Source organism: Acanthisitta chloris, unplaced genomic scaffold (genome assembly GCF_000695815.1).
Source record: "Acanthisitta chloris isolate BGI_N310 unplaced genomic scaffold, ASM69581v1 scaffold16298, whole genome shotgun sequence".
In the NCBI taxonomy this organism is placed as follows: domain Eukaryota; kingdom Metazoa; phylum Chordata; class Aves; order Passeriformes; family Acanthisittidae; genus Acanthisitta; species Acanthisitta chloris.
Window position 1 is genome coordinate 9,767 of NW_008686598.1, and position 13,346 is coordinate 23,112.

The 13,346-nt window shown below is 37.6% G+C and overlaps 1 protein-coding gene across 1 annotated transcript in view; it reads left to right on the forward strand.

The window, feature by feature from the left end:
- Window positions 1–4,164, forward strand: part of AGA (aspartylglucosaminidase) — a gene marked incomplete at its 5' end in the record, with an annotated part of 12,356 nt that extends 8,192 nt beyond the window's left edge. Inside the window, 4 exons of the mRNA XM_009080235.1 lie at window positions 76–151; window positions 880–987; window positions 3,099–3,232; window positions 4,041–4,164. Coding sequence (XP_009078483.1) covers window positions 76–151; window positions 880–987; window positions 3,099–3,232; window positions 4,041–4,141 — 419 coding nt within the window. The remainder of the gene's footprint in view (window positions 1–75; window positions 152–879; window positions 988–3,098; window positions 3,233–4,040) is intronic.
- Window positions 4,165–13,346: the final 9,182 nt, after the last annotated feature.

Consider the following 13,346-nt stretch of genomic DNA (forward strand, 5'->3'; position numbering starts at 1 on the left):
ATTATAATTAGTGCCAATTAAATAAATTTGTTAGGAGTGTTTCTGAATATGTTTCATCCATGTTAAAAATCTTAGGTATGGTTGTAATTGGTGTGAATGGAACCGTTGCCTCTGGGACATCTACTAATGGTGCAGTCCACAAAATTCCAGGGTTAGTATCTCTGGTTTTACAAAAAATGCTTTTTTCCCAGCTTATTTCCTATGTTAAGCTTGTCATTGGTGCTGTAAAGAATATAACCTTTAGATCACAAAATGGCCTTGCTTATTCTGTGTGCTGCCATAAATCCTAATACTGAGAAGCTGGTTCGGTTGCAAGATGATTTGTGTTTGTCTGAGGGAATGTTTGTTTTTCAGGAGCTTAATTCACCATACAGAAACACAAACAACTAGGACAGTTGCAAGGCAACTTGTAAGGCAAGGCACCAGAGACAAATAAACATTTTGAAGACATGCACAGTCTCCAAAGAAATGTACATAGAATCAGAGCCTCAGGCTTGTGTTTTGTCTTTGACTTACTTTTTTACCCAGTTAGGATTCTTGTCTGTCAACCAAGTCAGACAACTTCTGGATTTAGCAACAAGTTATTGAACATATAATGTCCCCAGCTGTTTACTGTTGCCCACAGGCAAAACCTTACTGGCCTGACTGACTATAGTCAATATAATAACACACAGTTGTGCACTGGAGGTGGATTAAGCCTCAGGTCAGTCAGGTTATCACAGATCACTTTTATTGCTAGTTTTAAGACAAGACTTCTGACCGCAGTGGAGTGACCTCTTTACCTTTTCTGTTCTCCCGTGGGTTTAGTGCAAAGTCAGCTGGAGGCAATAATGCTGACAAAGTTTGGTTTTTGTTTTTATTTTCCATTGTTCACTACAGCCGTGTTGGGGATTCTCCAATAGCTGGAGCAGGATCCTATGCTGACAGTACAGCCGGAGGAGCTGCAGCCACTGGGGATGGTGACATCATGATGCGCTTCTTACCCAGGTTTGTCCTTAGGGCAGACTTTGCTAACTTTCTGCAGCAAAATGCAGACTCAGCAAATGAAGTAACTGATTAAAAAGACAATCTGACTTAGTGGCTGCTGAAGTGGGAGTAAAGGAAGGAATGGAAGGGGCTAAAAACAGTAGCAGAATCGAGTTATACTGATGATCTGTCTTAAGAGAACTAAATATCTTGATGACAGATCCCTTAGCACTGCCAAGTTGCGAGCAAATCAGCAGCAGGTAATGACTGTATTCCCAACCCATATGCTTTTTATCAGAACTGATTGGCTTTCTTCTCTTAAGTGTTTTGTTGTGTGAGAAATAAGTATTATAGATTGTAGAAAAGATGAGGCATGGGTCTTAGATTGTTCAGGAGCATGGGGAGGTGTCACTGCAACAATCCTATGTAATTGCATGTAATTTGAAATTGGAAGAGGTGTTTTAGTGCTGTCATCATGGTTGCATAAACTGTGTAAAATATGGCTGTTTTCATCACTGAGTCTTGACAATCATCCTTGTGGGTCGGTCTCAGCAAGAATGAGTTATGGAAATCTGTGCTGAACTTAATGGGCACTGATGCTTGAAGGAATATATAGCAGTGGCCTTCTTATTGTTCAGGTGCTTTTTCTGAAACACTGGCAGCTAGGAATGCCTGCTAGCTATTCCATATTTACAAATGTCCTCAGTGAGATTCAAGCTGATCTTAGTCAGTCTTGAAGTACAAGACAATTAACAAATTCATGAGTTAACTATCCTGTTGTATCAGATACCAATAGTAGTAGCAAGTTGAGCTCTACTATGGAATTAGTCAATAAAAATGTACATTACACTTTAGCAGCTTGAAGTATTTGCTGCAATGCTTAAAACATTGTGTTTTAAATAGAACAAAAATTCAGACTAGATGGTTAATCACAGGTTTCTTGTAAATAAGGATTTTTACTAATTCTGTGTTATTTAGATACTCCCACATGAAAGCAAACACTAGAATTGACCTGCCAGAAGTAAAGGAAGTGTCAAATAAAAGGCCAAAATCACTAATATTTTCTGTCTCCATCTTGGAGATACTAACTTCTTACTGAGTTTTTGGTTAGTGAAGAGACCCTGTGAAATATAGCTTTATATTCAGATAGTTGCATTTAGATGACTTGAACCTACTTGATTGTTAGAATAAATCAAAGATAATAGGAAGTCTCAACACACAAGAAAAGTTCTTTTTTGCGGTACTTTGATACCACCTGTGGTTAATGCTATCTGTAGATGTCCTAGTGTAGCAAGAGTTGGTTTTGGTATATGCATCTTTCATCAAAACAATGTCTTTGCTTGTAAATTAGGTTGTGTTACCATTTAATGTTCAGGTTCTGAAAGAAAATGGCAACAAAAGTAATTTTTTACCTCTGAGGACGTTTTGGAAATGCAACTGATTGATCTCAAGCAACTCCTATATTGTCGTTTGTCTAATGACACTGTAGATAAAAAGGAAGTTCATTTTGATTGCTCTTTTACTTAGACTGAGATTTTTTAAAAATTAGTTTTCAAAAAAATTGAAAGTGGCTCAAAGTCTTGATAAAAACATTTTGCCATCATATTCATAAAATAAAGAAAATGTGTCAATTTTGATGTTTTCAGAAACACATATTTTTCTGAAAGATTTTTAATGCTTACTGAAATCAGTTGTCAATGTAGTATTGGAGGTCAATTTTTTCAAAAAATTATCTTGACTTTAGCCTTTTTGAAAGCTGGCAATAACTTCTAATGTTAACTTAATCATGCAATGAAAAATAGAAGTCACTAACTCCTTAACTGCTTCTTTGCAGTTCTTTAACTGATCTGTTGCTTAGCCTCTTCTGCTGTAAATGATGAGAGTTATTCCAGGCTTGGTCCTGCCATAGAATTGTAGATGGTACAGATGACGTCCTGTTGTCCCCTTTAGTCCTGCTTTTTCTGACTATTTATGTAGAACTTGAGTAATAATTGCCAATATGAAGGTGGCCTAAAAATTGGTTATCATGTGTTTCCATTATTCAAAGAAACCAAGGTCTCTCTGTGGTTTTTTTAGTATATACAGCCTGAGCATGGCTAACTGTCTGGGTATGGGGTTGGTTTTTTTTTTAGTTACCAAGCTGTGGAATACATGAGAATGGGAACAGACCCAACAGTAGCCTGTCAGAAAGTTATTTCCAGAATCCAGAAGTATGCTCCAAAGTTCTTTGGTGCTGTCATATGTGCCAATACAACTGGAAGTTATGGTATGTATTTTGCTTTGCAGACAAAGGTGCTTGACCCTAACTAGATCACAGAAATACAAAACTAAAGGTGGATTTTAAAGCAGAAGTCTTAAACTAGTCTTTGAAGACTGCAGCAATACTGGCCATTCGTAGTATCAAATGCTGGTTAGCAGGGCAACTGTATCCTAGTGTGGACTGGAGATGTTTTAATTTTCTTTTGCATTTTGATGTCTTAGACTTTCAAGAAACTTATGTCAGTCTTAGTGTAAACCAAAAATATTTGCAACCTTCATGTGTTTTGTTGGACTGTGTATGATTAATTTGAAGGTTTTAAAAGAGAATCCTTCCCTAGATACAGCATGAGGGAGAGAGTATGTGGTTGTTTAGTATAGCTTCAAAGCAGTCCAGGAGCAGTCATTGTGCCAGGCATCTCATTAGTGAACTCTTAGATCAGTAGGAAGTACAATTTGCTAATCAACATGGCTTATTCAGTTAGACTGCTTGTTACTGTTCTTTGATCTCTTATTTCCCATAGTTCTGTGCTTAAGAGATTAGTGTTGAAGGAACTCATTAAATTAATCAGGATTGAAAGAGAGAGATATTTTCCTAACTTATATTACTGTTTTGAATTGTAATTGCACTATAGCAGTCAGTAGTACTGTATTTTAACTTAAATACTTTCAAGATGTCTTTGGTTAAACAGATTGTAACAGAATAATTACACCATTGTAGTAGAATTAGTAACTGGGTCTCTAGATGATAAAGCACTGTGACAAAGACACTAATCCCAAATGTAGCAAATTACAGGGTTTTTTTATTTCTTTCCTAGGTGCTGCATGTAATAAAATTCCAGGATTCACTCAGTTTCACTTCATGGTTTCTAGCCCTTTGCTAAGTCAACCAACTGAGCAAGTAGTAGATTGCATGTAATTTCTTTTGTCTTATTAGCATCTCAGTTTAGAGGAGGAAAGTGCCAAGGTTCCTCAAGTGTTACTTTTTAAAACGGTTGTTTCAAGCATGTAATAGCTGTTATGGTCTGTTTTCCTAAGAACTGAATAGCCAAAAGTGATGAATAGTAACCATTGAACAGGACCTTTGTTTGCTATTTGAAAATACGTTTGTCAGAAATCTGGAGTAAAAGACTGGGAGTGGGAGGTAATACGACTTTACACATGAGACTTATTTTGAGAATATTTCATTTTCTAAGATTTAGTTCAGGTTTTCTTTACTCTTGAAAAGAAAATTGCATAGAAATGCTGATGAAGAAGTAAAGGGCATTGAAGAGTAGTGGACACTTACTTCAAAGCTTTAATGAAGAGAGAAGAAACATCTCCTTGCAGACCATTCTAACTTGTTTCATAACAGCTGAGAATACATTTGAATGAGAGAACATGCAAGCATCCCTGCTACTACAAGCCTTCGAGGAATATTGCATTGACTCTGACTGGATGTGACGACAATTGAAAATCTTCCTGTCACCTGTATTTTGTAGTGAAGTAGGAAGCTCTGTGGGAAGTTAGGAATTGTAATCACAGTGATTTCCTTGTCACTAATGTGCTGTGCACTCACCTTTTCCTGTAGCACATTTCCCCCTGAAAATGAGAAACTGAATACCTAGACCATGGCAGTTACCTACAGCTCTGGGTTTTGTCACTCTCTCTCTCTAGAGACATCAAGACTCATTTGTAATAGAATTTCAGCATCATGAGGATTGTTCCATAGTTATTTGTTTGATTATTCTCTTAACTTGGTGGCTTGCTGATCATTTGATTGAATCTTTGCTAAAATTGAGCTATGAAAAGGGGGGAGAAGTAAAATGAACGTCTTGTCATAATCACTTTGATTATTCTTTGTCTACTTGAATAAAATGATTGAGAAATAAAAGCATACCTTTAATATAAGTAAGGTTGTTTTAGATGCTTGTGTACGGTGCCTAAGACTGATTGTTGCCTTATGTTCCAAGTTGGTGTCTTTAAAAGATGGAAATAAACCAAACTAGAATAGCCATATTTAATGGCCTGCTCTTGAACTTCATCAACCAAGTGATTTATTGGAGGATTCACTTCTGTCACTGGATCTTCAGAGCATCTTATAGCAGAGTTCAATGCAAGCCACAACAAGCTTTTGTCGGAGAAGCTCCTGTTGAATGTATCTGTAATGGTTTAAGGTAAGTTTTCTACCTGTCATACCTACAGCCCTTCTGCCATGGCTGGTCTGTCTTCAGATGACTCAAGCAGTGAAGTGCAAATATTTAAAGTGCAAATAATTAAAAAATTACTGATGATTGTTGCTTTGAAGATTGCATTGTGCATTCTGAACATAGAAGGTTCAGTACTGGGAGCTTAGCAGTCGCGTCTCAAACTGCTGCAGCTGAATGCACCAGCATTCATTTCTGAAAGAGGTTGGGAACATCCATGGTGCATCTCAAACTGCTGCAGCTGAATGCACTAGCATTCATTTCTGAAAGAGGTTGGGAACATCCATGGCTTTCTTTCTAGTGTGCCTATGCCACTCTGTGCTAGCTGGTGTATCCAGCAGAGGTTATGAATGCCCTATAGCTTTATTTTGAAGTCACTGTTACTATGCTGTAGGCAACTCATCTCTGCTGGTTGACAACTAGCAGCATGTCCAGGTGGCCAAGAAGGCCAGTGGCATCTGGGCTATCAGAAATAGTGTGGCCAGCAGGAGCAGGGCAGTGATTGTCTCTGAACTCACACTGAGGAAGCCACGCCTCAAGTACTGTGTCCAGTTCTGGGCCCCTCACTTCCAGAAAGACATTGAGGTGCTGGTGCATGTGCAGATATGAGCAGCAAACCCGGTGAAGGGTCTACAGAGTAAGTTGTATGAGGAGCAGCTGGGGGAGCTGGGGCTGTTTAGTCTGGAGGAGGCTCTACAACCTGAAAGGAGGTTGTAGCAAGGTGGGAGTTGGCCTCTTCTGCCAGGTAAACATCAACAGGACAAGAAGAAATGCCTCAAGCTACACCAGGGGAGGCTCAGGTTCGACATCAAGAAAAATTTCTTCACCAAAAGGGTGGTTAAAGGCATTGGGATAGGCTGCCCAGGGAGATGGTGGAGTCATCTCTGGAAGTGTTGCAAAAACTGGAGATGGCACTTGGTCCTATGGTTTAGTTGGCATGGTGGGGTTTGGTCAAAGGTTGGACTAGGTAATCTTGGAGATCTTTTCCAGCCTTAATGATTCTCTTCTATGAAAATGACTTGTATCCATGAGACATACACACTAATATATGTGGTTTGGTAATGTGGGTTGCTTTGGAATGAGGAGTTAGTTATGAATGAAGGGGCTAGTTTATGTAAATGATTTTGATGTATTGTTAATCTGACAATATATTAAATCATAATATTAAAAATGTGCCATTCTGATGTCATGGACAGAATTCTGAATTTAAAAAAATAATATGCTTAATATTTTGTCTAAATTATTTCTTTAAACGTTCTTAGTGGTGTTCTGTTATGCTTACCAGATGCATTAATTTTTTTAAAGAAATATATTTACAAGTACAAGCTCTTGCCAAGAGTAGGCAAACTATGACAGTTTCTGTTAGGGTTGCAAAATAAAAATCTTACTGTTTTCTATTTCCATGAAGTTTATATTTTTAAGTTTTTACTATCCAATTTTACTACAAAAGTCAGAAAAAAACCTACAAAGATATGAGTATGCGCAATTTAGTGGTACAGTTGAATGGATTCTGTCTAAAGTTGTGAAGCTTTTTTAAGTTCATTAGCTTCTAGCTACCCTGCTCTTTTCTGCTTCTGAAACATTTTACCAAACTAATGCTTCATGTACTGTAGACAGAAAAAGAATGGTCAGTGGTTTGACTAAGAAAATGAACTATGCCCTGTTTTTGCATGGCACCAAATTGTTCTTTAATAAGGCAATCTGTGTGAACCCTGACAATGTTGTTTTGTGTGCACTTATTGAAGAAAACTTCCCTGACATTTCACCATTTGTAGGTTACCACTGCAATGTGTTCTTTCATCTGTAACTGCCTCAATCAGGAATAATTTAGAGTTTCAGAGATTCGAGGTCAATTCTCAGATGGAACCTACAAGTAATACTACATAAACTGGAGTGAATCTATTATCTCTTCAGAGTAAAAACAGAAGTGATACTGAAATTCTTCTAATAGGATTTGTTGTTTGGGTTTATCACGTGACTGTTGTAACTCATTAACAGTGCTGTTCAATCATGTTTTGAAACAGAATATGTGCAGGATTTCAGTGCTATTATCTGTAGTCTCTGTGTGTGAGGAAACATCAGTGAGACAGTTTAAATTGCTTTAGCTCTAATATACAACTAGTATGTTACACGTTAAGCACTGGACTACAGATGTTCTCACTTGGGGGGGCTGTTCATTCTTCCACAAAAATTCCACTAAATGTACAGCAAAAACTGAGCAGATGTGGTTGAATCTCAGGATTTTGTGACTCGTTTTGCTATCATTGTTTAGGCTGCTGAGTCAGGAACAAGCATTTTTAGATGTTTGTGCATTCAGTAATATTAACTGTGTTTTGTTTATTTGTCTCCTGACAGTTGGAATCAGTGTAGGTAGATAGAGCTGCTGGTGCAGTGTTCTCTTGGTGTGATTAGTTCATGCCTTTATAGTGACAGGTGGTGGTCTGTGAAAAAAAAGCAATAGCAACTTCAGAGTGTGCCAGTTCAGGGAATTCCTGTTACTAGTGACTTTTTTTCCTCCCTGATGGGGTAGGGGAAAAAAAGTTATTTTTCCAAGACAAGTATAGAGGGATTGTTACAGAACCTAACCCTCCCAACAGGAGAAAGGCTTTGTGTGAAAAAGTGCCTACTTATGTCTGATCTTATCTGCATTTGCAGTTTGTGTTTAGTCTTTGTAGAATGTCAGGGTAACTGAACAGGACAAATGCACGGCGGTACTCTGACACTTGAATTTTTTGGCTTTTTGTTGTTTTAAATTTGAAATGTATAAGACATTTCTCTGCTGAAGGTTAGGTAATTTGAATTCACAAATAATGTGTAGTTACAGATGAGCTTTTTGTCAAACATTGGCAGCTTTTTGTAATTTTTTCCTGTTGATTAATTTCTTGTAAAAGAAATTACATATTTACATATAGACATTTACAGGTTACAGTGGTATTTCAGAATACTATGTGAAGTAACTGTAAGATAAGATTGTAATTGCAAAACTGAGATGGGAAATATATGCCAAGTAATTTCTCTCACATAGAATTTTATGTTCTGGATGTTTTATTGTTGGAAAATCTGAAGAATGTTTGCCTTCATGTTAATTTCCACAGACTCTGTTACCTCATTTGGTTTACTTATAACCTTCACTTAAATTGCTGTATAGTTCCTCTTGTTTCACAGGACCTTGACAAATTAGATTCTCTTCAGGACTCCCTCTTCTCTGTGGGATAAACAAGGTTTTTCAGCAAGTTGTTTTCACAAAAGTAATTTCATCTAAGGCTTAAATTACTGTTTAGGATGACTTTTGCTAAGGGCCAGTATCGCATACGACTGAAGCCATGTCACAAAAATTTCAAGAATCACCTCCAACCCAAATATATACCTTAAACTTACTACAAACTATAGCAGTTTGTAAAGTATTCTCTGGTCTGTCTAAACCTTTCTTGCCCGTAAAAACATGCTGCTTTTCCTACCTCCCTCCTCTGAAGTCAGAATACTGGTAGGTATTTTCTGTTCTGCTGCCACTAATGGTACTTTATGCTTTCTTCAAGTATGTTGTTTGTTGTTTTATAAAGGTTTTCTCTATATTAATTTTGCTTTCTTTGCTATCAGCAGACCTGTGTCATCATAACAGCTTTCTTGACACATTCTGTCCATACCCACCCAGATTCAACTGTTGGTTAATTTTCTTTTGGAAGTTTGTTTCATGCATGATATAGACTGTGTTGTATTATTGTTTTGTCAAGTAGTATTTGGCAGGGAGGATCCCAGTTCTGCATGTTATGACTTCTTAAAGGTGGCATAATTACTCAAGCAGTAGATTCCAGTACTGCAGTACTACAAATTAGAATTCTGCTTAAGTAGATCATGAATGCTTATTGTTCATAAGTAGATGCTTGATGATATATGTGGCTATTTTTTAAATACAATGTGACAGGCTATTTGAAAACAGATATAGTTATGCTGCCAGCTTAATACTGTTTCTAGATAGTCATTGTTACAAGAAAAATTCCAAGACAAATTATAATAGATCATCTGTGAGGATTATTGTTGCGTAGGCAGACTGATACATAGAGAAGTATAAAGGAACTGAAACTTCCCATAAATTGATATTTTTATCTGCAGCACTTTTCCTGAGCATTGAGGAGTAAAGTGCAACTGACGGTTTCCTACTTTTCTTGTGTAATTTGTTCTTTAGATATGTGGGCTTTTTTCTGAAGGATTTACAGTAATAGATGAAGTAAAACATTATAGATTAAAAGGGTGGATGTAAAAAGTATTAGAAATAAGTTTAGTTTATATGCCGTCAACTGTGTTTTGCTAATTTCATTGTTGCTGAAGACAGATTTGTATATTATAAAGTAGAAAATAAATTACATTGGAGGCACTGCAGCGTTAATGAACTGCAGCTATTTAAATTCAATCTGTACCTATTCTTACAAATCTGTCAGCACAAAAAGTCCTGTGATCTCACTTCTCAGCAAGAGTTATGACAATTTTTGTTACTGCTTAGTGAAATTGCTAGCTCCAGAAATGGGTCTTTAGGGGTAACATCACTTTGCCGCATGAGCTTAAAGGTGTTAACAGCCTTTAACTGAATTCTGCTGTGCTACCTCTCCCTGCCTGCTGTCTCTTTGCTGCAGGTTACTGTTCTGATACCAGCAAACCAGACTGGCAGACCAGAGTGTATGCTTCATGCCAGATCCAGCAGTTTAACATCTCTGACCTCCATCTGCACCTTGCACTGAGAATAGCAGTTGCCTGCATCCCATTCCATTGGCTCTGTTCTGGGGTTCATAACTTCTGATCCAAGAGCAGCAACAAACAGCTCCAGGGCATTTTGACTGCAGCTGTTTTCTGGAGGAGTATGCATCATGTATGTATATCATACCATCCACATTCCTGTGAACTGAGCTCCACAATGCATCGTTAAAGCAGTAGCAAAAAAGTCCACAAAAAGCAACTGTACTGAACACTGATTAACTAATAGAGAACTGCTGAAGACAGGGTTATATTTTAAGGTTTGCCCATCTCTTGAGGATGGTTTCAGCTGGAAAAAGATTTTCCTGCCCCAAAAGGGATGGTACTACCTGCATCCTCCAATATGCATTTTCTCTTCAGTTATGCAGTTGGTTCTGGTGATTGTGCAGCTCTACAAAATGGATCACTTTGCTGTCTGGCTGAAGCCTATTTTTTTGTCATTTTCAGAGCATAAGCAAGCAAGCTATTCTGTTTTACCTTATGGCCACCCAGCTGCTAATACCAATACAAGGCACACTGCAGGAATGTGCACTAGGGTGCTGAGGAGCACAGGAAATTATGCAGCTGGTGACAGTGCATACTTAGATTGGCAAACAGAGGCTCTTCAAAATTTTCCTGCAGACTAAAGTAAAGTGTCTGTCTCTCTGCAGGTTCATGATTCAGTTCTTGGGATCAATGCCCATCTACTATTTCTCCCTAATACAATTCAGTAAAAGACATCAGAAATTTGGATTGGAATCTAACTATTTCAGGGGGCATTCAACAGGCTGTTGTCATGTTTCCCATATTGTGACTTCTGTCATGTAAATAGTTATCCACCATAGGTTTCCCATTTTCAGGATAGGAAAGTGCAGAGTCCCCATACAAGCTTTTTTTCTGGTCACCTTCTCTTTGTTAAAATGTGGATTTGAATTTCTGCTGACTGAGGAGGCTTTACAACTTAATCTTACATTTCAAAGCAGCTGTTGTTACTACAGTGCTTTATGAAAATGTGGGCACCATGAATTCAGTCTCCTTGACTGGCTCTTTAATGGAAAGTCACTGTGAGATGTGGTTTGTGTTAGCACCACTGTGTTTTGGACAGACTACGGTATTGGACTCATGGGGAGTTCTGTCACAGAGGTGTCTGGTTACTGAATCACAAAGAGTTTTAGGGAAGACACAATCACCAATATGCTCAGTGGAGCTAAGATAACATCTCCAGGCACATTCAAGAATAGAGCTATAACCCTGTAACTTAATTTGAAAAATCAAGAGTCTTTCAGAGGTGAGAATAGAAGTTTGATCTTGTATAAAGTTTTACTTGTATAACAATAATGTAGTGCCTCACTGTGACAAATGTAAGTGCTAATGCCAGACAAATATTCCAACTGTCATTTATCATTTATGTACTTTGGTCAGGCAGCTATTCATAGTATGCCAATCAATGTTGAACTTAACCATTATGTTCTACTTTGTAGCTGTGATTTTTCCAGGCTTGGCATTTGGGAAGAACTTCAAATGCATAGTAGAAGTTGAGGCAATCTGGTCATACAATAGACCATCTCATGTAAGTGCCTCTAAAGTAATTCTTGCAGTGAATAACAAAATCACTGAACAATACAGAACTACTGAAGCCTTTAGTCTCAGCATAGAAAGATTAGAGTGTTCCATCCTTAGAAAGGGAAAAGGTGCCCTTGGGAAAATCCAAAAGGGACCTAGGGACCAGAGTCCAACATTTTAAGCTTTATGAAGACCTCAGCACTTTGTATTGGGTGCTGCTTTGTGTCTTTGTAGGTATCCCACATCTGTATGTGTTTCTGTTAGTGGAGTTGCATAAAACCAGTAGCTCCTAATGCTAGGAAACTAACAGGCCCTCAAGCTCTAGTCATTCTTTTCTAACCCCAGGGCCTTATTGGACAGACCTACTAACACACTGAGTGCTGCTCCTCAGACAGTGAGTTTGTGCATCTGTGGCTTGTTGCATTTGTTTGTTCTAATGACTCTGCTATTATGCATGAAACCTGAAAATCTGTGTTCAAATATTAACTTTCCTGATTATCATAAAACACTGAGGCCAAAGAATCTTTTCCTCCTCATTTTCCTTTAATAAGTAGCAATTGATTTATACAAGGTGAAACAGTTTCAGTAAGAAACATGAGATGGTGAGGAAGATAGCATATGAAGATATGCTTGTCTAGGAAGATGGAAGTAAGATTCCATGAGGATACACATCCTGATATATCTGTTCCTCTGTCAGTACTGGTTAGGTAGTATGTGGTACCAAGCACCTGGTAAGCATCCAATGAATACCAGCAGAGCTCAGAAAATGGACCAAGTTCATGAGCCATTCACTAACAACAAGACAATAAGGGCAACTTTCTGGTGAGTAAAGAATAAATGTAGATTTCTGACATCAAGAATTTTTTATCAGTGTGGTTCCTTAAATTCCCATCTATTAAATTAAATATTATTAAATTAATAGCAAATGACTAACAGCATATCGATGTCATGCTGAAGCACCAACGAGTTACAATCTAGGTGTTCTTCTTTCATACCTATGAAATTAGTGAATTTTATTCTCAGACCAATACATGAGCTTGCCACCCTAGGCACATCCCCTGCATGTGGAGAATGATGCAAATCTCTCCCTTTGACACTGTTAACAAATTTCAATATTTGTAATGATGTTCTGGCAATAATAGCAGCCTATACCCAGGAGAACAATTTAACAGATATCATTGGAATCTGAGTAAGTAATTAATGATCAGCAAGTCTTTCTTACATCCAAGAATGTTTACTTTAGCCTTACCACCTAGCAGGGTTACCAGGACCTGTGTTCAGGGTAAGCTACCTGGTAAAGCAGGGTTACAGCCTGAAGAGAAAAGTGGATTTACTGCACACTGGTTTAGATGGGAGATTGTAATTGCCATGTATGTTAATCACATGGCCAAGCATGTGAGATATGTATGTTTTGTGATATTTTATAATTGTAAGAGCTGCATTCAATAATTCTTATTGCAGGGAATAAGTGGGAATTGTTTTTTTTTTAATTTTGTAATCTGAATGAATATTTTGCTGAATCTTGACTAACTTAAACTCACACCTTATTTGTAAAGTCTTGCAAAACTTCTGGAAAAAATACAATTTTAGCTCTTACCAGTTCAAAAAAAAAAAAGAATATGTAAAAAAAAAACCCAAACCAAAAAAAAA